Here is a 27019-nt window from a genome sequence, read left to right on the forward strand (position 1 = left end):
CTCCATGGAAATGTATTAATTCATCCAACATATAATTATTGAGCCACATACTACATGTCAGGCAATAGCCCAGGAATTTTTGGATACAATAGTTGGCAAAATATAAATATCTTCTCTGGTGGAGCTTACATTATAGTGTAGGAGGTAGAGGGTAAGCCACAATTACAGTAAACTAGTAAACTATATATGGTTAGTATGGTTAGAAGCTAATAAATGCTGTGGAAAAGAAAGGGGACGAGGGCAAGCAAATCAGAGTGTTGGTGAGGCTCAGTGATGGGAACGCAGGTGCATGTAGAATGTAATGGGACCCAAGCCGTAGAACCCAAGAAGATGGTGTGTGCATTAGGCAGCAGTTGTTCTGGAAGTTAGTTGACAAGGTTAATTGCCAACATGCAGTACAGTAATTTTGCTTCCAGGAGTACACCAGTCCTAGTCTATCTGGGCTTGTAATATCCTTAGTTAAAAATGACTGCTTTCCTAGACATGTGGTCCCCAGGCAGATTGCCTGTTGTGAATCCAATTTTTAATGCAAAATGTCTTTCCAGCACAGAAGTGTACTGCCAATTCATTGAAGTTCATGGAGAGGATGGTATCAGTTGACAAAAGCACTTTAGAGAGTGACTGTGCTATGTTTCAGGAGGATGGGTGGAGGGACGAGTCAGGGTGGAGGGACAAAGCAGACCAGGGACTGTGCGTCCAGGAAAGCAGATATTATCAACTAAAGTCTCAGCACAATTACCATCAATCCACTTTTCAGCAAAACTCCCCAGGCTGGGAAAAATATTGCACAGGCAATCAGAATGATTGGGCTCTGCCAAATGCACAATAGTTAATACAGCAAATTTACCCTTTGAACATTCTCATAAAAGAAAGTCACAAGTAGGGGATTAAGTGAGATATATAATAAAATACAAGAATATTTTTAGGAGTGAATGACTTAAAAATGAGATTGACAGATCCTAAGGGAGATGATGGCTCGCTATAATGTGAGGCTCTAAAGATAAAAATCTGAAAATATAAATCACAAAGGGGCTCTGGATGAGGAAGAAAAGGCAAGAGGTGCTTTAAAAAGCCAGTACCACTTCACAGAGAAAACTCTGTGAGAGTTTGTTATTTAATTATCTGCCAGGAGGCCTGAGCTTCCAGGGTTCCCTGCTGGCGCCCCATGACTCCTGGGGATGGGATGATGAGGAAGGCTGGTAAACTTCTTTCTCAGTGGCTCCCTGAGCACATGACACAGTCCAGATCCTTCACCTGGCACGAGGGGCAGTGGGCAGTCAGACCCCAGCCAGCGCTGTTAGCTCATCTCTCTCACTGCCCCCCAACTCCTTGTACCTAGAGCTCCAATAGGGTAAAACTGGCACTTTCTAGGTGCTCTGGGCTGTTTCACATCTTCCTGTCGCTTCCCAGGCCCTTTCTCCAGCTCTGTCCTACTCCTGCCTCTAGCCAGAGGGCTGACAACCTATTCCTTCGTATCCCTGTAGAACACATAGAGCATTTCCTCTCCAGTCTCTTTTCTTTTTTTTTTTTTTTTAATATATTTTATTGATTTTTTACAGAGAGGAAGGGAGAGAGATAGAGAGTTAGAAACATCGATGAGAGAGAAAGATCGATCAGCTGCCTCCTGCACACTCCCCACTGGAGTTGTGCCCACAACCAAGGTACATGCCCTTGACCGGAATCGAACCTGGGACCTTTCAGTCCGCAGGCCGACGCTCTATCCACTGAGCCAAACCGGTTACGGCTCCAGTCTCTTTTCATAGCACATGCTGACACATCGGGGGATTTTCTGCCTAGTACTTACCTGTTTCTATTACAGTATAAAACCATACAAGTGTGATTGCTCTCTCTATTATACCCCCTGTGCCTAGCACAATACTTGACACATAGTAAATTTAATAAAAGGCGAGGGAATGAATAGAGTTAAGGAATTAATGTAAGATAAACACAAGAGTAGCCAGAAGCATTTAACAATCCAGTGAACATTTCTTTAGTGATTTAAAGTGTGCAGAACAGTAACATCCTCATGAGGGTATACTATTATTTCTATTTTACTGAGGGAAAATGGTTGCTCAGAGGGTTAGATGCCCTGGTCAAGTGTGGGAGGCTGAATAAGGGTCCCAGAGACATCCAGGTCCTCATCCCAGGAACCTATGAATGCTACATTATAGGGGAAAAGGGATTTTTGTCAATATGACTAAATTAAAGATCTTTGCTGAGATCATTAGATCACCTTCTTTTGTAATAAAATCTTCCTCTACCTCCCTCTTACAGGATATGTGGGCCCACCTTGATAATCCAGGATACTCTCTCCACCTCACCATTACATGTCTCTTGTCTTTTTTATACTAACCGTTCTAACAGGGGTGAGAATGATATCTCATGTGGTAATGATTTGCATTTCACTGATATTGAGCACCTTTTTATGTACCTGTTTGTATATCTTCTTTAGAAAAATGTCTATTAGGATTTTTGCCCATTTTAAAATCAGATTGTGTATGTGTGTATTTTTGTTATTGAGTTGTATGATTGCTTTAATGTTTTGGATATTAACTCATCAGATATATGATTTGCAAATATTTTTCTCCCATGTTACCTTTTATTTTGTTGATGGTTTGCTATGGCAGAAGCTTTTTAGTTTGATATAATCCTCTACATCTTCCTTATCCATGCATTTATTAGTGGACATTTAGGTTGCTTTCATATCTTGGCAATTGTAAATAAGGCTGCAGTAAACATATGGATGCATGTATCTTTTTAAATTATTTTGGGTTTCTTCAGATAAATACTCAGAAGTGGAATTTCTAGGTAATATGGTAGTTCCATTCTTAATTTTTTGAGGAACCTCCATTCTGTTTTCCACAGTGGCTGCATCAATTTACAATCCCACCTATAATGTATGAAGGTTCCCTTTTCTCCACATCGCCTTCACTTGTTCGTTGATTTATTGATGATAGCCATTCTGACAGGTACGAGGTGATATCTTATGATTTTAACTTGCATTTCCATGATGATTAGAGATGTTGAGCATCTTTAGATGTGTTTATTGGCCATCTGTATGTCTTCTTTTGGGGGGCGGGGAATCAGGTCCTCTTCCCATTTTTTAATTGGATTGGGTTTGTTGTTTGGTGTTAAGTAGTCTGAAATCCTTATATACTTTTGAAAGTAACTCAATATGGGATGTATCATGAGAGATTATCTTCTTCCAGTCAGTATGTGACTTTTCACTTTTATGATGGTTTCCTTTACTGTGCAAACGCTTTTTAGTTTGATGTAATCTCATTTGTTTATATATTTACTCCAGTTTTCCTTGCCTGAGGAGATTATTTCAAATAAATATTACTCAGAGCAATGTCAGAGTTTTTACTGCCTATGTTTCTCCTAGGGGTTTTATGGTTTTGTGTGTTTAAGTCTTTAATCCACGTTGAGTTTATTCTTGTATATGGTGTAAGAAAATGATCCTGTTTCATTCTTTTGTGTGTATCTGTTCAGTTTTTCCAACACCATTTATTGAAGAGACTTTACCTCATTGTATATTCTTACTTCCTTTGTCATAGACTAATTGACAATATAGGTGTGGGTTTACTTTTGGGCTCTCTATTTTGTTCCATGGATCTATGTATCTGTTTTTATGTCAGTACCATGCTGTTTTGATAACTATAGGCTTGCAGTATAATTTGATATCAGGTAGCATGATAATTTCAGTTTGTTGTTCTTTCTCAATATTACTTTGGCTATTTTATGGTTTCATATAAATTTTAGGAAAAATTTTTCCTAGCTCTATGAAAAATGCAATTGGAATTTTCATAGGGAATCTTCCAATTTACCTTCTTCAATTTCTTTCTTTAATGTCTTATAGTTTTCCAAGTATGGGTCTTTTATCTACTTGGTTAAACTTATTCCTAGGTATTTTGTATTTTTTTGATGCAATTGTAAATGGGATTATTTTCTTAACTTCTCTTTCTGATAGTTATTGGTGTATGAAAAAATAACCAATATCTGTATGTCTTGCTACTTTACTGAATTCATGTATTAGTTCTAATAGTTTTTTGGGTTTCTCTATATATAATATCATGTCATTTGCAAATAATGAGTTTTACTTCTTCCTTTCCAGTTTGGATGCCTTTTATTTCCTTTTCCTGCCTGATTGCTACAGCTAGGACTTTCAATACTATGTTGATTAAAGGTGGTGATAGTGGGTATCCTTGTCTTGTTCTTGATCTTAGAGAAAAAGCTTTCAGTCTTTCACCACTGAGTATGGCGTTAGCTGTGGGTTTGTCATATATGGCCTTTATTATGTTGAAGTATGTTCCCTCTGTTCCACTTTGCTGAGAGTGGAACAGAGGGAACATACCTCAACATAATAAAAGATATGTTCCCATAATAACGGATGCTGGATTTTGTCAAATGCTTTTGCTATATCTATTGATATGATCATATGATTTTATCCTTCATTTTGTTTGTGATGTACCACATCAATTGATTTGGGGATATCAAACCAGCCTTATATCCCAGGAATAGATTCCACATGATCATGGTGTCTGCTCTTTTTAGTGTATTGTTGAAATCAGTTTGCTAACATTTTGTTGAAAATTTTGGCATCTATGTTGATCAGAAAATATTGGCCTACAATTTCCTCCCTCCCTCCCTAAAAAAAACCTCCCTCCCTCCCTCCCTTCATCTGGTTTTGGTATCAGGGCGATGGGCAATGCTGGCTTCATAAAATGAGTTTGGGAGCCTTCCCTCCTCTTCAATTTTTTGGAATAGTTTGAGAAGGATAGGTAGTAATTCTTTTTTGAATATTTGATAAAATTTATCTGTGAAGCCATCTAGTCCAGGACTTTTGTTTTTTTGGAGGGAGTTTATTATTTTTGTTAATCCTCACCTGAGGATATTTTTAACATTGCTTTTCAGAGATAGAGAGAAACATTGATGTGAGAGAGACACATCCGCTGGTTGCCTCCCATATGTACTCTGATCGGGGGCAGGGAGCAAACTTGTAACCCAAATACGTGTCCTTATCTGGGAATCAAACTCACAACCCTTAGGTGCATGGGCTGACACTCTAACCACTGAGCACACTGGCCAGGGCTAGGGAGTTTTTTTAAATACTGATTGATTTAGTTATTGGTCTGTTCAGATTTTCTGTTTCTTTGTGATTCAGTCTTGGAAGATGTTATGTTTCTAGGAATTTATTCATTTCCTCTACGTTCTCCAATTTTTTTCTGCCAAGGGCCATTTGGATATTTATGACATCATTCATTTAATATAATTCACTTAATATAAATTTATGTTGCTATGAAAAAGCCTCCTAGATTTATTGAATTTTGAGTCCCACCTGCGGTTGTCTTGGCGGGGCCAGAACAAATGATTTCACATGCCTTATATGGCCCGTGGGCAGGGCATTCCCCACCCCTGCTCTAGTGTATTCTTCATTGCAGTTATTGTAGTCTTCATTTCTGACTAGTTATTTTTGTGTTTTGTGTCTTCTTTTTTATGTTTTCTATCTCTATGTGTAAGTTCTCACTGAGCTTATTTTTCCCTTACATTCATTAAGCATCCTTATAATCGGTGTTTTGAGCTCTGTGTCAGGTGGATTGCTTGACAACATTTCATTTAGTTCTTTGGTTTTTTTCCTGTTCTTTCATTTGGGACTTTTAATTGGAACCCTCTGGAATTTCTGGATTTGGGTGTTTGTTTTCTTTTTCAGGTTATGGAAGTTCAGCCATTATTTCTTCCAATATATTTTCTGCCTCTTTCTGTCTCTCTTGTTTGGGACCCCGATAGAATGAATGTTGGTCAGTTTGATGAGGTCCCACAAGTCCCTTAAGCTATCTGTATTTTTTTTTTCATTCTTCTTTTTGCTGATGCTGTTGGGTGAGTGCCAATCCTGTATTTGAGTTCACTGATCTTTTCTTCTGCTTCATCTAGTCTGCTGTTGAACCCATCTATCATATTTTTTCATTGCAGTTATGTATTTTTTATCTGTAACTTCTATTTGGTACTCTCTTATATTTCCATCTCTTTGTGATCATTCATTCTCTCCCACCCCCCTTGAGTTCACTGAGCATACTTATGACCATTATTTTGAACTCTTTATCAGGCAAATAACTTACAATTTCATTAAGAACTTTTTACTGAGGTTTTATCTTGTTCTTTCATTTGGAATATATTTCTATGTTTCTTTGTTTTTCTTAACTTTCTGTGTTGGTTTCTATGCATATGGTAAAACAGCTACCTCTCCCAGTCTTGAAGGAGTGGCCTTGTGTAGGGGATGAACCTTATTATTCAATCCTGCCCTAGCTCTTGGTTGTCTCCCAATCCTTTGTGATTATTCAAGCAGTCTATTTTACTTTTAGTGGATTCTAGTAGTTTAGGGTGTGCCAAGAGCTGTTAGTGTCACAAAGGGGAGGATTTCAGTCAGCACCTGGATTCAGGCTGAACTGAAGCCAGACTCAAAAGCCTGGCTTGAGATGTAAAAGCTCAGGCAGCAACTTTTAAAATATGCAAATACAGGAGTGGGCAAAAGTAGGTTTTTAGTCTCGAGTACACAGAACACAGTTTATTTTTGTATTATTATTATTTATTCTTGTATTATATATTTTTTCATGTGAACAACTGTAAGCCTAGTTTTGCCCACCCCTGTATATACAGTCTTGTAAGACTGAATGTGTAAGTCCCTCTTGGCTGCCAGAGCCAGGCAATCTAGAGGTATCCTTTGGGTGGTACTCGGAAAATAGCCAGGCTTCAACATGTGTACAAGTACTTTTTCCAGAGATACCAGCCACCTGGAGGGAGGCAGAGGGAGAGCACAAAGATAGCGCCCGTCCTCCAGGGTCTCTGGAGAAGATTAAGAGGGCCCTTACATGTGTAATTAGAAGCCTGCCCCTTAGGCAGGAGTTATGAAGATCAGCTAATATGCATTAGTTTTCTATTGCTGCTGTAACAAGTTATCATGAATTTTGTGGCTTAACAAAACAGCATTTATTATCTCACAGTTCAGTAGGTCAGAGCCAGGGCACAGTGTGGCTCAGCTGCTTCTCTGCTCCAGGTTTTACAAGGCTGGAATCAAGGTGTCATAGGCTGCATTCTTTTTGGAGGCTCTGGGGATACATCTGCTCCAAGTTCATTCAGGTTGATGGCAGAATTCAGGACTAGGTTCCCTGTTTCCTTGCTACTTGTTGGGTGGGGAAATGTTCTCAGTTTTTAGAAGCTGCATGCATTTCTTGGCTCATGGCCACCTTTCTGTATCCTCAAAGCCAGTAACTGGGGTTAAATCTTTCTCACTTCTTGGATCTCTCTGATCCTTCCTCTGCCTCATGCCCTCTCTGCCTCCTTCCACTGCATCTCTCTGACTCTACCTTGGGCCCACATGGATAATTCAGTATAATCTTATTTTAAAGTCAGTCAGTAATAACCTTTAATTCCATCTGCAAAGTCCCTTCACAGCACTGAATGGCTTGTGAATGGGAATCTTAGGGGGTCACTTTAGAACTCTGCAACCACAGTATCCAACTCCCACTCCTGCTGGTACTGCACACTTTCAGTGGCAATGTCTTAAAACATTAGCTTTATTGAGTTTGTCCCTAAGGTTTTTCTGTGTGTTTTAGGGCCAGTGATAGAATCTCCATGAAATCTCCTGGGATTTTCTTTTTCCATTGACTAGAAGGACTGGAAGGGTCACAGGGATGAGGCTGACAATAGGGAAACCGAGGTGTAGCCACATAGAGGGCCATACTGAAGTCACACAGAAAATCAGAATTAGAACTTAGTTGTCCCAATGTCTGAGTCAGGGCTATTTCCTCCCTGTCATTACTCAGTTACTCACTCAATTATTTATTCATTGACTTACTCATCTATTGATCAGAGAGCTATCAAGTACTTATACTTTAAGAGATATTTACTAGATTCATCAGATATAAGACATTTACAGACTTTGCCCTCATGGAGCAAACTTTGTAGTAAGAATTATATATATCAAACAAATATTCCTACAATTAACAAGCTATTCATAATGTAATTAATATGAAAGTAAGGTAGAAGCTTCCATGAAAACTTATATGAGGAGATCTAACCTTGTGTAGAAGGATCTGGAAATGAACAAGTGACATTTAAACTGAGGCCTAGGTAATAAATAAATGTTAGCCAGGTGTAGATGATGGGGAGTGGGATAGCATTAAAGTAGGGCAAATGGCATATGGGAAAGTTCTAAGGCACAAAGCAGAATAGATATATCAGGGAAAGCCATTGTGGCTGGAAAATATGAAGGGAGGCATGAGATGGGCTTGAAAGGTGTGATGGGTCAGATTTACCAAGGCCTTGATGGCCATTGAAGAGAATTTCAACTTTATCGCAAGCGAAATAGAAAGCCACGGGAGGGTTTTAAATAGTGGAGTCTTATGTGAGCTTTGAATTTTTAAAAAGAGCACTCTGGCTGCTGTGTAGATAGATTGGAGGAAGAAGGTGAAGACAAGTGGAGTGTGGACACACGAGGTGTATATTAAATGACACCAATTAGGAAATGTTGCAATAGCCCAGGTAACTTGACCCAGGATGTGAGAATTAGGACAAAAGCAGTAAAGGTAGAGGACAAATGGATCCAAGACATATTTTGGAGGTAGAATTGTCTTGACTTGCTGATGGATCAGATGGAGTAGGAGAGAATATGGTTAAGATGACTCCTGCTGCCCTGGCTGGTACAGTTCAGTTGATTCGAGTGCTGTCCTATGCACCAGAAGGTCATAGGTTTGATTCCTGGTCAGGGCACATACCTAAGTGGCGGGTTTGATCCCCTGTCGGGGCACATACAAGAGGCACCTGATCCATGTTGCTCTCTTACATTGATGTTGCTCTTCCTTTCCCTCTTTCTCTCCCCCTTTCTCCTTTTTCCTCTCTGAAAATCAATAATAAAAATGAAAGATGACTTCTGCTTTCTGTCATATTTGTGGCACTTCTTATGCCACAAGTCAATTAAAAATCACATTCCTGTACATAAGAAAGAGCCTTAAATTTTATTGGTACTTTAGCTTTTATTATATTGTAACAGTTAGGATTCAGGTGGCAAGAAAAATCCTGTTTAATATCACCTGGAAAGAATTTGTTTTGCCAGATTTGTCAAAGAAGTTCACAGAATTTGTATTATGTGATGTCTTCAGCATTGTAATGTTTTTCCATGTTTTCTGTATCTCCATTCTATTTCTTCCTCATTTCATCTGGGGCTAGATAATGCAAATGATGGCTTCCCAGACAAAGAAAAATTAGCATGAAAGGAGCATCACATCCTCACTTCTTAATTACTGCCTCATTTCTCTGGGTCCATTCTGATTTCTTTTGCCCATGCAGCGCATTAGTCGAGACTAATTCTCATGATAATATTGATTTCCACTCCTAGCTTGATCACGGAAAGCAGTATGTGGCCATGGTGTGTAAGCCTGAGTGGACATTGCTCTATTCACAAGCGACAACATGTTCCTTGGACCAGACAACATCAGCTAAAATACATATACAGTCGTCCCTCAGTATCTATGAAGGAGTGGTTCCAGGAACCCCCTGCAGATACCAAAATTGATTTGCATGTAACCGATGCACATTCTCCCATATACTTTAATAAATCATCTCTAGGTTACTGATAATACATAATAGAGTGTAAATGCTATGTCAATAGTTATGCTATATTATTTAGGGAGCAATGACAAGAAAAAAATGTACTATAGTTGAATCTGTGGATTTGAAGGGCCAACTATAATCCTGCTTCCTCATTTGTAAGAAAGAGGATAAAATTAGGCTACTGGGAGTATTGAATGAAATAATCCTTAGAAAGCATTTAGCACAGTGCTTAGCACATAGGAAATGCTCTATAATGGGAGTTGTTGTTATGACTGTTATTTTCATTGTTTGGGACAGGAGGTATAAGCATATCACTTTCTTTTCCCTCTTCTCTGGTAATGAGTTTAGAGGGTTTTCTCTTAGAAGGAAAAGAAGGCCCATGTTTTTAAGTCTAGGCCTTGCCAAATTTGTTACTTTGGCCATGAATATTGCAGTGAAGAGAAGCTATGGGCTACCTCCCCTATGTGAGCTCATCTGATAGCTGAATTCTGCTTAGTACCTAGTCCTTTCATTTAGCTGGCTCAAGGTAGCTATCACTCTCTTGGGGACTGAAGCAAATATGACCTCCTCAACATTCTGTCTGAATAAATGCTTCTTGAATACATTGGCAGGAGGCCATGAGTTGACTTGATGGGGTTTTTGAGTAAGTCAGTTAGCTCCTCTTAATAGAGAGTTGATAACGCTGAGGCACTATGCTAGACATAAAAGATAAGCTGTGAACAAGATGGACAAAGCCCTAGCTCTCATGGTACTGATGTTGTCCTGGGAGAGATTGACAAAAAATAACTAAATGAACCACAGAATGTCATGCTGTGATAAGTGCTATGAAAAGCCCAAAAAAAGGTGGGCAGGTGTGGAGTGAGTGGTGGAGGGAATTGCTTTACAAGGAAGTGGGTTTTGAATTAAGACCTGTAGGGTGAAAGGCAACCAGGGGTCTTGATACACAAACAAGTCATTTGTGTTTAAAGAACAAAAGAAAGTTGGTAGGACTAGAACATGATGAGCAAGGGGGAAAGGGGCATGAGGAGAGATCAGAAGATCTCAGTTAAGGGGTCCAGATTTTGCTTTGAGTGAATAGGCAGAGGCGAAATCTGATTTTGTATTTGTAATAGCACTCTGCTATCCATGTGGAGGATGGATAAGGGAGAAGAGAGAAAAGAGGAAAGGAGGGGAAGAAAAGCAGGGAGCCTAGTTAGGAGGCTCCTGTAGCAGTCCAGGATGGAGATGGTGGTCTGACCCAGAATTATAACTAGGAAGTGGGGAGTAGACCATTCAGAGAGATATGGTGGAGGTGTGGTTAATGGGACCTTGCTAATGGATTGGATGTGGGGGGCGAAAAAAGAATAAGTTTAGGTTTTGAGTAGCTGGGTGAATGAATTGTAATGCCATTTACTGTGATGGCAGACATATGGCGATAGTAATGTTTAGGGCATTGGGGAGTCTAAAGTCTATTTTGGATATGTCTAACAGGCATTTCAAAATTAACAACTGAAGAGAAATGTCAAGTAGCTATAAGTGGGACTCTTGAGGAAAGAGAACAGGAATATGAATGAATGAAAATATATATATAATTCCCCCAAGTCCCAGCATGATTAGTAAATTTCTCCCTCTTTTGCAGGGTTATATTGTAATCCCAACAGAACCTAGGTTCTCCTACCTCTGTAGGTCCTACTTCATATCAAACAGATTAAAATTCCTCTTTACCCTACCTTAATTATACTTAAATATAATTGTATGTGGATCTTTAAGAGTTGCAATTGACTACTTTGACATGTTGCATTTTGTAGGTTGTAAAATATCATTTGACTTCTCTTCATTTTAGAGGCAACTCTATTTCTTTTTCAAGCTATCATTGGCTGTCCTTGGAAAGCTTTGGGACATTAGTATTTAATTGGCAAAGTGAGCTTCCTCCTCTGGACTGACAACAATATTTGTTACGCTCCTTTTAAGACACTTAAATAGCTTCATATTATAGCCATGGGTTTTTATGTCTGTGTCTCCCGTTAGACAGACTATAAGCTTGAAGAGGACAAGAAGCACTTCAGAGCTTGGTATATGACAGGGACTCGGTGTTTATTTATGGAAGTGTTATTTTGAACTCATAAGCAGAAAAAGTCAAGTCCAGGGATACAGTGTGCTTTCTCTCTGGACTTGGGAGAAAACTCTTACCTTCTGCGTTACAACATATGTAATATAGACTTGATTTTTCTCTGCCATTCTTAAAAAGGGAGGCAGTGTTGTGTGGTAGGTTGATGCTATAGGCTTGAATCAAAGCAACCCCCCCCCCCTTACTTGCTATAAATCTTGCATCAGAAAGTTAATCTCTATAGACCTCTGATTTTTGTGGGGGGCAAATTAAATAAATGAGCTGTTTTAGTGTGCCAGCTTAAAACACAGTAGTCTTAAAATTATGTATTCTTTCCTAAGATGCAAAAAGGTCTTACAATTCAGGCCTCAGGAAGTGTTTCTGGAAATTTCGAGGAAGTGGGATGCAAAATATCTTTTATTCCTTGACCCCTGGCCCGTTAAAAACCAACAACTGCCCCTAAACAATGGCCCTTTAGAGAGACCTTGTAAGACAATCTTTCAATAACAGGATAATCACGTTCTTGTAGGTCCCTTGCAGGTAGAGAGTGGGAAGGAACTGCTGGCCTTCCTAGTCCCAGACTGGCCTTCTGAGACTTAGTGATGCTACATAACTGCATCCTTTTTACCCACGAATTGACTCTGGACCAGACTTCCAACTCTCATGATGAAGAGACATTATATATGGATCACAGCCCCATTTCTAGGGGCTAAGCACTACCTCTAACAAGACATGGTGAAATGAAGTCCATCTTGGCTGTGCTCTGCTAAATTTGTCTATGGCTCCAAAGTATTCTGCTGCAAACTTCAGATTTTATGGGTTTGCTACAAAAATAATATTTGGAAATGGATGTCAACCAGGCAAGAGAAGCAGGTTTATACTTTCTGTCACTGACACTTATTGAGTTTGGGGCCAGGGCCGAGCTTGGGCCAGGTGAGGTCAAGCTGCAGTTGGCCTTTGTGCACTCTCTGTTATGTATTAAAGGATGAAAGGAGGGAGTGTTGAACTGGCCAGGCCACAGTTTAAAATTGCCTCCAGTTTTCTCCATGTTCGTCAAGCTGCTATCTGTCTGCCGTGTGAAGCTGCAGTCAGTTAAGAATGCATGCGAACTTCCGTCTTAGCTGCATGATACTCATCGTACATGAGGGGATAAGGTGTTGCATATTTGCATGTTCAGATGTGCATAAAGTGTTGATCACCTGACTGAGAAACTATAATTTGGTAGTTACAGCAATCACTTCCCCTTCTCTACTAAGCACTCGGTTTTGTGTTCCTTAAAATGAAGGGTAGATTCTTGAGTGGCAGTGTGTGTCTGACAGACATCAGCAGCATGATGATGAGCCGATGCTGGGGTGGAAAGTGAGAAGGAAATTTGGATCAATCCACAGATGATAGTGATGATTATTAGCAAGGCCTTCCATGGGTGCGGGAGTTGAGGAGGATGGGAACACTATTTGTCTTCTGCAGTGTAAAAATGTAGATTCTTTTTGACTAAACCCATCAAATGTTGATTCACTGTCCTTTGTAGCCATGGGCTGTTTAGATTAAAACCATTAAAATAAGTCACTTGCTACCCAGAACATCTCTTATGCAGCAAGTTTGCTGGTAATATTCTTCCTGCACTCCTCCCATCTGCTTCAGTAAGCCCTAGCCATCCTTCAAGACCCAATTCTAGTTCCACCTGCTCTAGAATTCTCATCCCAGTCAGTTCAAAGGAATTTCTGCCTCTCTGAACTTAGTAACTTGGTGTTCCATTCATTTCAGATTTAGAATTCACTACTTACTGTTAATTGTGTTACTGTTAAATTTTATTTTTATTGAGTCGGGCTTTGTAACCTTAGTCTATTTCAAGTCCATATGCCCCAGCTTTCTTATTTGTAAACAAGATAATACATGTACCTCTGCTTTGGAGTTTTTGTGAGAAGAGAGGGTATATTTACATCAGTAGGTATATACTCTTATCACTGGTCGATAAGATTAGTTTCTCCTCATCCCCATAATGGGACTTTACAACAATAGAGGCTCATTCTTACACCTTGTTGCATCTCCGGATCTTTAACACTAATTGGAACTCAATTTGTTTGCTGATCCCATTTCTTTTCCCAGAAGACAGGACATTGAATTTCACTTCAAGGCTAAGACTGGAACTCAAGCAGAGTTCAGAAACATCTGGAATCCTTTGTAGTTTCTTCTTTTTCTAACTATTCAGTCCTACCTCGAGGCATGTACAGGAGATTTTAGACAAAGGCATCTTTGAGGCATCCAGGGTTACAGCTACTGTCAGTTTTATGCAGGATATCATTAAATGGTACCAGACCATATTTTAACAGCTTTCACATTCACCACCAACTCGTGCCCTGCCCCTTGGTCCCCAGCCCATACATCACTGGTGAGTGTGCAGTAGTTCACACCCTGGGGAAGTCCAGGGAAACAGCAGGCCCAGATGGCCCATACATGGAGATTGTATCTGCACAATTCAACAGAAACTGCACCAAGCTGTTATAGATTTTTTTTACAACCTTTCTGAAAATGGAATTTGAAATACATTTATGACCAAACCTAAACTCTTCCTTTCTTATATTGCTGTCACTTTTTCCCTTCTTTTCAGATCCCACCTCTACTGACCCTTTCTTTCCAACTTTATTTAGCTACCTCAATCCCCTCTGCCCTTTTCTTCATATTCAGCTTCTATGTGGGAACAGAGAAGTCTCTCATTACCTCACCCTTTCAGAGATGTTTACACATGGGTATGGACAGATCAAATAAACAGGAACTTAGGTTAATTTAATAGAAAAAATAAAATATGGAATAACATTGATTTTGGCCAGTATCAATTACAACCATTCTACTATATTTTACAAAAAAACAACTGAACATTTTACACATGTACAGTATTTTTCAGTAAAAGTGGATTTAGATTTAACAATGGGTCACTAACTGAAAATAAAAAGACAAAAGAGAACAGAAGATAGGGCTTTTGTCTCTAGAAGATTAGAGCATTTGTTAAGTCTCCAAACTTTGTACTATCCATTACATATATCTCATTATGAATATATATATTTATACATAATATATAACATTAACTTAAATTTTGAAAGCATTATGTTCTAGTTAATAATATTCTGTAGATAAACGAGGCAGTAACACACTAGTAGTTAAACCAGTATTTCCACGATGTGCGCCTGCATGGTCAGTGGGAAATAGAACACACTTTGGTGGACCCCAGTGAATTTGGCTGTCATAGTGATAGTTATTTGTTTAAGAACACAGACATCATGTTTCTCTTTCCTATCATAGTAACTTTTGTGCCCCAAATACTATTGGATGGTTCAGTTACATGTATTCCTCCGCAGGCAAATCTGATTTTCCCATCTGCTTGACCTTGCTTAGGTTGCGCTTACATTTGTCCATTTAAAGATTGTGCCTTTAAATATAAGACTAGATGCCATAACCAGGAATAACTTTCTTCAGGTCAGAAGGGCCTGCATTGTTATGAAGAGAAAAACTGCTCAGCAAATCACGTAATTCCCTAGTCACTTGTGAATCAACATGTGACTCAGTATACTACAATACTAACTAAGAAGGTCATTAGACCATTTAGTTATTATTCACCTTAGGTTGGATGTTAAGTTTGATGTCTAGGAATGAATATTTTCAAGGTAGGTCTTTAACTAACTTGTCCCTTAGATGAGGATCTTAGCATCCACTTCCCAGCTCCTTCCTAGGAGAATCTATATTGATATCATTCCTCTTCTCATCTGTGAGGCCAGTGACATCTTGTAAATAAAAACAAAGTCTGTAAGATGGCTGGTCACTCCCAGAGCAAATGAGGTCACCAATGGAGCTTCAATATGAAAAATGAGGAAACTTGATATCAGTCTATCCTCTCCTAAACAGAGAAACTCAGAAGTGGTAAAACGATCTATCAGGCTTCCAAATTTCTGACCACTGATCCAAAACAGTTTTCGCATAATTCAGTCTGCTAGATTCCAGGATGTGTTTAGGAAGTCATAGAAAATCAGTGAAGATATCTCCAAGAAAACAGTGGATCTCACAATGACATTCAGTATTCAGGTGTATCATAGAACAGTTATAAAGGGACAGAAGATAGGGGAAATAGCAGAACCAGGAGGGTACAATCATGCCGCCCATATTCAATTTCCAGTTTTATTTTCTGAAAGTGAGAAGATGAAAAAACTTCTAATAAGCACCATTGAAAAATGCTGCCCAGCCAACTTGGGCATGAGCTTAAATACTATTTAAATCAATTCTATTTCTTAAAAAATACAGGACCTTTTAGAAACTTTTGACTCCAGGAAGAAATTTCCTGCATCACATCCAAAATGCTTTCCACCACAACAAATGGAATTTACGGTGGCCTTTAGAAAAATGCTATGGGGATAATGGCTAGATAGCACCAAGAGATTGTGCAGGGCCTACACAGTGAACACTTGGGATTTGGGGGAGCTGGATCAGTCTCAGCTGTTTTGTGTAACTTTGCATGCTGTCCATCACCAATCTGACTATGCAGTGCAATCCCACTTTACTAGCTGTGTGTAAAATCACCCAGTCTACAATGGATAAGCCAGTAGCAGCAAGTCTATCTGATGAAACCAGTGGAACAGACTTATCGAGTGAGTACAATGCCAAAACCACATAATGCATGAAGTAATTTATGTGTGGAAAGTATCAATGTTCAACTGCAAAAAACGAAGACAAACGACTCTGAGCACAACTCTGCAGGATGGTCTAATGCCCAGTAGGTCCAGTTTCCTGCCATTTCCACCAGTGATGGACTCGAGCATGAAAAATGACTAACGTAAGAGCTTTTTGTTTCATTTTGATCTATGTCTACTCTTGTGACTTTTTTGAAAGGTATTTTTAGGCGTCTCAAAGGAGAAACAAGTAAACGCAAAAGGAAAAAAAAATGGACCTTCAAAACCAGGGCAGGAAATCAAATCATTACTTTAACGTCAAATTTTGGCATCAAATGCTTTGGTCATACAATACTGTCTCTGTGGTTCTGGCTGTTTAGCACTAAACACCCAGTTATAAAAGGTAGGCTTGTTGTAGGTTTATTATTTTTTTTTCCATTTAAGTTCTGACAAAACAGTTCACCATCTCCCTGCACAGATTGAGAGAGAGAGAAAAAAAAGAAAGCAAGAAAGAGAGAGGTGGCTTGCTTTTTTTTTTTTTTTTTTTTTTTTTTTTTTTTTTCTTTTTTAAAAATAAATGGTGAAATACATAATATCTAAATTTCCTTTTTAATAATAATATGGAGTAATCTATAAGTCTACAGGAACAGAGAAATCTAGGATGGAAGCTCAGCCTTGGAATGTACATGTTTTGCAGCAAAGTTGTTGGAGAACCTTCCGCTGGCACAGATTGTTCTTTTTCACTAGCATACAGAAGCCTCCTTCTGCCCAGGACTCTTCCGTTGCTTTTCCAGGAAGTCAGCGAGAGAGGGGGGGAGTTGAGGACGAGAGCAGCATGATGTACACACACGGAAGAAGGTTTTGATTGGCCAGAGAGGCAGATTGTGGGATTGGAAGAGATCATTCAGGAGCAGTCAACAAGGAGGAAATTTGGTCCACCCAAAGTGATTTCAATCAACAGCATTGTTTTTCAAGGAGAGATAATTGCAGTCCAATGGTAAATGTGATTGGTATCCATTTGTGAAAGGAAAAAAAGATTAGAAAAAAGAATAAATTAGAAATCAATTATAACATAAGCAAGGAGTTTTATTTTTACAATTACCTAGAACAGACAGTAATAGTCATTTATATGATATTTCACGGACTCTAAGACACCAGATTTAAGATGCATCGCTGTTAATTACTAGCAAGACAAAAATGCTTCTCATTAAATGATGACACAATATTCACTTACCAATTTTATGCTATTTGGAAGTATTTGCTAAACTTATATAGCATGCTGTTTGGTTTCTGTGCAATAACTCTTCCTTTGAATTCTGAAAAGCAGTTTAATTTTTTGGAGCAATTTTAGCTGTAATTAAGTTCAACATAAGAAGTAGTAACCATGTGCCTCACTTGACTAGACATCTCTGTGACTATATTCAGTCAATGACAACTGTATCACATCAACCTGCTGGGTCAAAAGTAGTTGTAAGCTGCCATGAATTATAAGATGCATCTGATTTCAGAGATGATAAAATGTAAAAGAGGTGTCTTAGAATCACTGAAATATGACAGTTGAAAAAGAATAAATAGCACATCCCTAAATGCAGTTGCCATGTGATTTGAAAGATGAAAAGCCCGGTGAGCCATTAATACTTTTTTTGTCCCCCCCCCTACAAATTTAATGGTCTTTATAATTGTAATATGTAATATCTGAGACACAAAATATATAACGTAAGAAAGCATAATATTTTCACCATGCATGAACCCATCCCCTTTCAGAATAAGAGTATTTCTGATTTTCTAGGATCTGTCATGTGCTTATTTTCCTTCTTCATTTCTATAAATAAACTCTCTAAAATAATGATCATCATTCCCTTGCTTTTTTATTTTCAATTACAGTTGACATACAGTATTATATTAGTTTCAGGTGTATAACATAGTGATTAGACATTTATAGACTTTACAAAGTGATCACCCTAATAAGTCTAGTACCCACCTGACACCATGCATAATTATTACAATATTATTGACTAAATCCCCTATGTTGTACCTTACATTCCTGTGACTATTTTACTGGTATAGCTGCCAATTTGTACCAATAAATCCCTTTACCATTTTCACCCATCCCCAAAACCCTCCCAACTTGCAACTATCAATTTGTTTTCTGTAGCTATAAATTTGTTTTTGTTTTGTTTGTTCCTTTGTTTATTTAGATTTCACATATAAATGAGATATGGTATTTGTCTTTCTCGGTCTGCCTTCTTTCACTCCATAATACCCTCTAGGTCCATCCATGTTGTTGCAAATGGCAAGATTTCATTATTTTTTATGGCTGAGTAATATATTGTATATATTGTATACTAGTGTGTGTGTGTGTGTGTGTGTACCACATCTTCTTTATCCATTTGTCTATCAGTGGATATCTAACTTGCTTCCTTATCTTAGCTATTGTAAATAGTTCTGCAATTAACATAGAGGTGCACATATCTTTTTGAATTAGTGTTCTGGATATCTTCAGATAAATACCCAGAGGTGGAATTACTAGGTTTTATTTTTAACTTTTTGAGGAACTTCCATAATATTTTCCATAGTGGCTGTACCAATATACAATCATATCAATAGTGCACAAGGGTTCCCTTTTCTCCACATATTCGCCAACACCTATTGTTTGTTCACTTATTAATGATAGTCATTCTGACAGGTGTGAGGTAATATCTCATTGTGGTTTTTATTTGCATTTTCCTGATGATTAGTGATGTTGAGTATCTTTTCATATGTTTATTGGCCATCTGTAGGTCCTTTTTGGAGAAATGTCTATTCAGTCCTCTACCCATTTTTTCCTCAGATTTTTAAAAATATTAACCCCTTATCAGATGTGTCATTGGCAAATATATTCTATCAATCAGTAGGTTGTCTGTTCGTGTTTTGATAGTTTCCTTCACTGTGCAAAACCTCTTTAATTTGGTGTAGTCCCATTTATTTTTTCTTTGGTTTCCTTTACCCGAGGAGATATGTAAAAAAAAAAAAAGTTACTAAGAGCAGTATCAAAGACTTTCTTGTCTATGTTTTCTTCTAGGAGTTTTATGGTTTGGGATCTTACATTTAAGTCTTTAATCCACATTGAGTTTATTCTTGTGTGTGATGTAAGAGAGTGATCCAGTTTCATTCTCTTGCATGTGTCTGCCCAGTTTTCCCAACACCATTTACTGAACAGACCGTCTTTACCCCATTGTATATTCTTGCTTCCTTTGTCATAGATTAATTGATCATGTAGTTGTGGGTTTCTCTATCTATTATGTTCCATTGCTTTATGTGTCTGTTTTTATGCCGGTACTGTGATGTTTTAATTAATATAGCCGTATGCTACTTGATATGAAACAATACTATAACTCCAACATTGTCTTTCTCATGATTGCTGTGGCTATTTGGGATCTTTTGTAGTTCAGTATAAATTTGAGGATTATTTTTTCCTGTGAAAAATGCCACCAGTGTTTTGATAAGGATTGCATTGAATCTGTAGATTGCTTTGGGTAGTATGGACATTTTTACAGTGTTAATTCTTTCTACCCATGAGCATGGTATATAAGCTTCCATTTACTTGTATTTCCAATTTCTTTCTTCAATGTGTTATGCTTTTTGAGGACAGGTCTTTTACTTCCTTGGTTAAATTATTCCTAAGTATTTTTATTCTTTCTGATGCAAATGTAAATGGGACTTCCTTAATTTTTCTTTCTGATAGTTTGTTATTGGAGCACAAAAATGTAACTGATTTCTGAACATTAATTTGATACTGTGCTAGCTATAATGGTTTTCTTAGGGTTCTATGTAGTGTCACATCCTCTCCAAATAATGACAATTTTACTTCTTATCCAATTTGGATACCTTTTATTTCTTTTTGATTTGCTGTGGCGATGACTTCCAATACTATGATGAATTAAAGTGGTGAAAGTGGACATTCTTGTCTTATTCTTGATCTTAAAGAAGCAGCTTTCAGGTTTGTCATACTAGTATATGACCTTTATTGTGTTAAGGTACATATTCCCTCTATCCCCACTTCGCTTTTTTAGAATCCACTGATATAATTTTTATCCTTCATTTTGTTTATATGGTGTATCACATTAATATATTTGTGGATATTAAACCAATCTTACATCCCAGGGATAAAAACCACTTGATTATAGCGTCTCATCTTTTTATTGTGTTACTGAATTTGGTTTGCTTATATTTGGTTGAGAATTTTTGCATCTGTGTTCATCAGGGAAATTGGCCTAGGTTTTGGAATTAGGGCAATGACAGCCTTGTAAAATGAGTATGGTAGTCTTTTCTCCTCTTCAATTTTTTGAAGTAGTTTGAGAAGAATAGATACTAATTCTTTAAAAAGCTTGGTAAAATTAGCCTGTGAAACTATCTGGTATAGGATTTTAGTTTGTTGGGAGTTTTTTAATTTTTATTTTTATTACTGATGAATTTAGTTAGTAATTGGTCTGTTCCAATTTTATGTTCTTGATTTGGTGTTAGAAGAGTTTGTTTCTGGAAATTTATCCATTTCTTCAGCATATAATTGTTTGGGAATCTCTGTGCTTTCTGGACTTATATGTCCATTTTCCTCACCAAGTTAGGGATGTTTTCAATCCCTTGCTCTATCTCATCTCCTTTTGGTACCCCATATGATGCAAATGTTGGTATGCTTGATGTCCCAGAGGCCCCTTAAACTATCCTCATTTTTTAAAAGCCTCTTTTTCTTTCTGCTTTTCTGACTGGGTGTTTTATGCTACCTTGTCTTCCAAGTTACTGATTTGATTCTCTGCTTCATCTAATCAGTTGATTCCCTCTGATGTATTCTTCATTTCAGAAAGGTTCTTTTTGTGGTTTCAATTTCTTTGTGTAACTTCTTACTGAATTCATCCCCTAAATTCATTGAGCATCCTTATAACTAGTGTTTTGTACTCTGTTTCTGGTAGATTGCTTCTATTTTGTTTAGTTATTTTTCTGGAGTTATATCCCGTTTTGCATTTGGGAATGTTTCTCTGTTTCCTCATTTTGGCTGCCTCCACATGTTTATTTCTACATATTATGTAGATCTGCTACTTCTCCCAGTCCTGGCAGGATGGCCTTATGTAGTAGGTGTTCTGTGAGGCACAGTCTCCTGCTTACCTGAGCCTGGTTCCCTTTGTTTAAGTTTTGTGTATAGTTGAGCCTTGATTGCTGCTGTTGGCACATCAGTGGGTGGGATGGGCCCTCAGGCTGAATGTCTGTGAGGATTGGCCATGATTACACTGACAAATTGTTGTGCGGGGGCTGATCCTATGGAGAGGGAGTTGCTTTAGTGGGCTCTGGTGCCCTCTCTGTCTGCCCTTTGGAAATGTCTTGAGGAGCTGGTTGGGTGTTGCTCTAGTGTGATCTGAGGCTGGCCACTGGTTATATTGGTTCTGGGGCCTCTTGGGTGAGGCTTTGGTATATAGACCAACTTCAGTCACTGCCTATGCCTGGCCTGGGGCCACCTGGTAGGAACTACAAAGTGATCTGTAAGTGGTTACTGCCTGTGCTGGGCTTGGAGGTGCTTGGGGCTGCTTAGCCAGAGGAAGAGGGCAAGTCGTGGCTAGCTGCTGCTTCTTTGTGATTTATGAACCTTTGAAATTTTTTTAGGAAAGTCTTCAGTGCAATCCAGGCAGACTGCTTTATAGAAAAGCTGCTGAAAGAGGTTCCATCTGGGTGTGTAAGTTGAATGGGGTTTCATGGAATCACCAGGGTAGGACAAACTGTTATCTAGGTTAATGGAGAGTTCAGATTTGGCGCCCTCTTGAGCCTAGGTTGGGCGGGGGGTGCTCAACAGCATCTGCCAGCACTTCCATCCCTGGATAGGGCTACCTCTGCAGTGGAGCTCAATGCAAGTGTTTGTGAGCTACTAAGTTTGTGCTTAGGCCCTTTGAGATCTGTAGCACCTAGGTTTCTAGCAGCCCGTTGTCTTTCTTGGATACAATCCCTACTGGTTTTCACAGCCAGATGTCATGGGAACTTCTCTTCCTGGCACTCCTCGCTCCTCAGGGTGGAACTCTGAAGCCAAGATATACATCCTGGTTCATAGCAGCCATGCTGAGTGTGGGACCTGCCCATTCTGTCTCTCTACCTCTCCTATCAGTCTTGACGTGGCTTCTTCTTTATATACTGTTACTAGAGGCCCGTTGCAGGAAGATTCCTGCAAGAATAGGGCTTCCTGTGGCCCGAGAGAAGGGAACGAAGCCCGCCCTTCTCCACTGCCTCGCTCCCTCCTGTCTCTGCTGCCTCGGGACACTCCATCGGCGGTGGAGCGGCGAGGCTGGATCAGCCGCCGGAGTGGGCGGATCGTGCCTTGCCACTTGGCCCCTGGCTGGGGGACAGGCCTGAACACCCCATTGGCTGCCGGGTGGGCAGATTGTGCCTCACCGCTTGCCCCCGCCACCTGCCTGGCCAGGTGACAGGCCTGGACACTTCAGCGGTGGGGCTGAGGGGACTGGGTACCGCCATCTTTGTGACGGAGTGACAGCTAATTTGCATATTACTCTTTTATTAGATAGGCTAGCAATTCAGTTTAGCTAATCTCCAAGTGGTTCTCAGTGATGGTTGTTCTATAATTTAGTTGTAATTTTGATGTGGTTGTGGGTGGAGGCGAGCACAGTGTTTACTCTGCCATCTTAATACTCTTTCTTTGACCTGAAAATGGACTCATTACAAATTATTGTTCCTTTTCCACTACTGCCCACAATCCTGACACACCAAAGTGCCACTTGGCATAACTTATCCCATGCTTATCATGGTTTATGAAAGTAGTTAAAGCATCACAAACCTTGAAGTGACTGGTACCAAGTGCTATGAGTGAAAATTTCAAGCCACAGTAGATGTCAATCACTTTAAAAATCTTCCTCCGTTTTCAAGTTAAAAACTTACGAAAATTCAGGTCATATTCAGATATAAGGGAACCCTCTCTTAAGAGCACTTGCCGGTAATTAAAAAGTGATACTTACATGGTCCTGGGGATGCCATCCCCCAATCCTCTCACCCCAGAGTTGTGTGTTGAGAATCACTCTGGTCAAAAAAACTTGGACACAGAGTCTGAGTGGGTCTGGCCTGTCCCTGCCAGACCCGTCATACATCAGAAAAACTATAAAAATGTAGTCACCTATGATGCTCCATGGAAACGAGACCATAAATGATGTTCTGTCAGTGCCATTGCATGCCCAGTTCTTTGTGAAGTCTTTTTGAGATTCCTAATAGTTGTGGAATAACCATACGAGGTCAGCAATATATCCTCATTTTTTACAGATGAGGGAATTGAGGCCCATACAAATTCACAACCTGCCCAAGGTATGGATCCCAAATACGAACAACAGCATTCTGACTCCTGAGTCCACAGCACTATTCTGCCCCTTGTCAATTTCTAAAAGAGAGCCATTCAAAGGAAGACAGAGAATCAACCCAGGGGAATGATCTTGCCAGGTCAGACTGTTCCAAGTGCATACTTGTTTTATTTCTCTATTTCCATAACAATACAAAGATGCTTAGAACAATAATGGTTCAAAATAATTTCTGCATCATTGATATGTATTGTCTGCATAAAATTTAGGCACAAATTTTATGGACCCCCCATTAAGAACTAGAGTTCACAAAATGTTGGAGTTAGAATAATTTAAAGTTATTCATTTTCTAGATAGGGTGGCATTTGCTGAACTGTCAGGGGTTCCCAAACATGGCTATACATTAGAAACAACTGAGAAACTTCTAAAAATATTCATGCTCAAAACCAGCGCTCTATCAGGCACGGCCTGTCTAATGCAACCCCAAGACCAATTCATTCTGAATCTTTGGGGAAGGTATTGGGGTCCTGGAATTTTGGTTGAAAACTACTGGTGCAAAGAAAGAAAAATGGACCAAAATTACCTGGTTCTGTCATTAATTCTTATCCCCAGACTTAATGAACAATTCAGATACCATTTGGTTGTTATTTACATATCAAAATTATAAACAATCCAAATAACAGAGTGGCAATACACTTTGGCATCTCCACATGAACTTATGCTGTTATTAATAATGAAGTTTCATAAAACATAGGATTATGTTGATGTCTAATGCTTAATGTAAAAAGCAGGGTACAAAATTCCATATATATATGGCAAAAGATGAGAAGAAATACATGAAAACTAACTGGAAAGGCTACATATTGTATGATTCCAACTATATGACGTTCTGAAAATGGCAACTCTATAGAGGAGTAAACAAATTAGTGGTGCCCTAGCCAGTTTGGCTCAGTGGATAGAATGTCGGCCTGCAGACCAAAGGGTCCCGGGTTCAATTCCGGTCAAGGGCATGTACCTTGGTTGTAGGCTCTCCCCAGCCTGGGCCTTGGTCAGGGCGCATGCAGGAGGTAACCAATTGATGTGTTTCTCTCACATCAATGTTTCTGTCTGTCTTTCCCTCTCTCTTCCACTCTCTAATCAATGGAAAAATATCCTCAGGTGCGGATTAGAAACCAACAACAAAATATTAGTGGTTTCCAGGGGTAAGGGGAGAAGGAAGAATAGGCGGAGTATAGATTTTTAGGGCAGTGAAACTGTCCTGTATGATACTAAATGGTAGCTAAACATCAATATACATTTGTCCAAATCCATAGAACATACAACGCCAAGAGTGAACCCTAATGTAAACTTTGGGTGATAATGTTGTCAATGTAGGTTCATCAGCTGTAACAAATGCACCACTCTGGTGTGGGATATTGGTAATGGAGGAGGCTCTGTTTGTGCTTGAGGTTCAGGGGACACATGGGAACTTTCTGCTCAATGTTGCTATGCATCCAAAACTCCAAAGTTTTAAAAAGTAAAGTTTATTAATTAGAACAAGTTAACTGATGATTCTTAGCCAGTGGGACTGTAGGTGATTTATTCCTTCTTGCAATTAAAAATATCACCCAAACCAAAAACAAAACCAGCTGAAGGCGTAAGTTCAAGATGAATGAATGCCAGCGCTCTATCAGGCCCAGCCTGTCTAATGCATGCCTGAGAGTTTCTTTAAGGAAATATATTGTTAGGCCTTAAAGTAGAAAGATCACATTTTTTTTCCAAAGATGAAAATGAGCAATTGTACTCACCGTCTTTGCAGATGGTTCCCATCTGACACATTCCTAAGTCTAGGAGATACCCACTTGGGCAGCTCGTACAGTTCTTGAACCCTGGACCATTGCACGTCAAACAGCTGGTGTCACATCTATGGGGCAAATGTAGAATTTATCATCCTTTCACACATCAGACACAGGAAAAGATGTGTTTACTACTATCCACCTCTTATTGCCTTAAACTTAATCTCTCTTTGAAGATGACACAAAAATATTTTCTTAAAATAATCTTAAAAAATAAGGTTTGGCAACATTAAAGAAAACCTTAGCAGGTAGACAGTGTGATTTTAAAGTACTCCTGAGGCAATTTATATATATAAATAAAAGATAAACTGGCTTAAAGCTGCAGGGCAGTTTCTATAGGTAAATGTTCAAACCTAATTTTATTAATAATTCTAAGTTTCATATTATTTACAAAGGCAGTCACATAAGGAACCTGGTAACCAAATGCCAGGGCTTGAGGGGCAGATCCACTTACTTTTTGCAGGATTTGTATCCATTCTCCGAAGAGTGGTCAAAGTAATAGCTGATACTACAGCTCTGCACACATCTCCCATCCTCCATGAAGTAGCCCTCCGTGCAGTTAATGCACCCATCAGCACCCGCCCCTTCAAAGCAAGACAAACACAGGGAACAGAAAACCTCAGAAGCAGTTGCATGATGGGCTGCTTCTTCCACAGTTTGTGAAAATGCCATTAATATAATTTTAAGAGTTATAATTTAATACTTTGCTTTTTCTTACAGTCTTTGGAAAAATCACACCCCTGTTTTCCAAAAGCATCAAATCTTTGGAAAGAGAAGGAGATATCACTGGGGTATTCAGGTTTCTCAATGAGGATAGGATGCTGAGGCCTGACTTTCGATGAGAATACATGCATGATTACTGGAAGAGATATTTTCAGAATAACAGCTGGAGAAGTATATATCAAGTGGGTCTGCATGAGTGACAGCTAAAAACAGACAAACAAAAGCCAAACCAGAGCCAGAGGAATAAACACAAGGACTGGGGGAGAAGGTACCAGCACAGGTGGCGCAGAAGCGGTGACAGGGCTGACAGTCCTGGCCGTTGAAGTACTGTCCATTCTCACAGGCGATGGAACACCGGGATCCCTGCAGGCTGAGGACATAGAGTGCTGTGATCAAGGCAATGAGGTAATGACTCCAAATTCTATATGTAACAAACACAGTTCCCACCATCACCACAAACCCCCCCCCCCCGAGACCTGTGGATTTGGCAAAGCTTCAAAGCAGGGAACTAGCCCTTGTGCCTTCCATTTTTCCCTCTCTGTGCCTTATTATAATGATGTCTGTATCATATGCATGTGCTGCAGGCTTTGGGGACAGTCCTCTGAGCTGTTAGACTGGCTGACACATCTTACAACCCAGAGGTTTTAAAAAGTATTTTATGGACAAAACAATCGCATTACCTAATAATGTGCCTAACTATTTCCTGATATCCAGACCTACTACATAATATATTTAAAAGTTGTTTTGTAATTATAAATGCAGTAGGAACACACAGTAAATGAATTATAATTGAATTAG

The 27019-nt window shown here is 39.1% G+C and overlaps 1 protein-coding gene and 1 long non-coding RNA gene across 3 annotated transcripts in view; one reads left to right on the top strand and one right to left on the bottom strand.

The window, feature by feature from the left end:
* Positions 1-24648, top strand: part of LOC106726452 — a 36384-nt gene extending 11736 nt beyond the window's left edge. For both annotated transcript variants that reach the window (XR_001362526.1, XR_001362527.1), the window contains exon 3: positions 23632-24648. This is a non-coding gene — a long non-coding RNA (uncharacterized LOC106726452). The remainder of the gene's footprint in view (positions 1-23631) is intronic.
* PCSK5 (proprotein convertase subtilisin/kexin type 5) overlaps positions 1-27019 on the bottom strand; it is a gene marked incomplete at its 5' end in the record, with an annotated part of 415527 nt that overhangs the window by 117203 nt on the left and 271305 nt on the right. Inside the window, 3 exons of the mRNA XM_005868347.2 lie at positions 25451-25566; positions 25953-26082; positions 26494-26591. Coding sequence (XP_005868409.1) covers positions 25451-25566; positions 25953-26082; positions 26494-26591 — 344 coding nt within the window. The remainder of the gene's footprint in view (positions 1-25450; positions 25567-25952; positions 26083-26493; positions 26592-27019) is intronic.

Source organism: Myotis brandtii, unplaced genomic scaffold (assembly GCF_000412655.1).
Source record: "Myotis brandtii unplaced genomic scaffold, ASM41265v1 scaffold266, whole genome shotgun sequence".
Classification (NCBI taxonomy): Eukaryota; Metazoa; Chordata; class Mammalia; order Chiroptera; family Vespertilionidae; genus Myotis; species Myotis brandtii.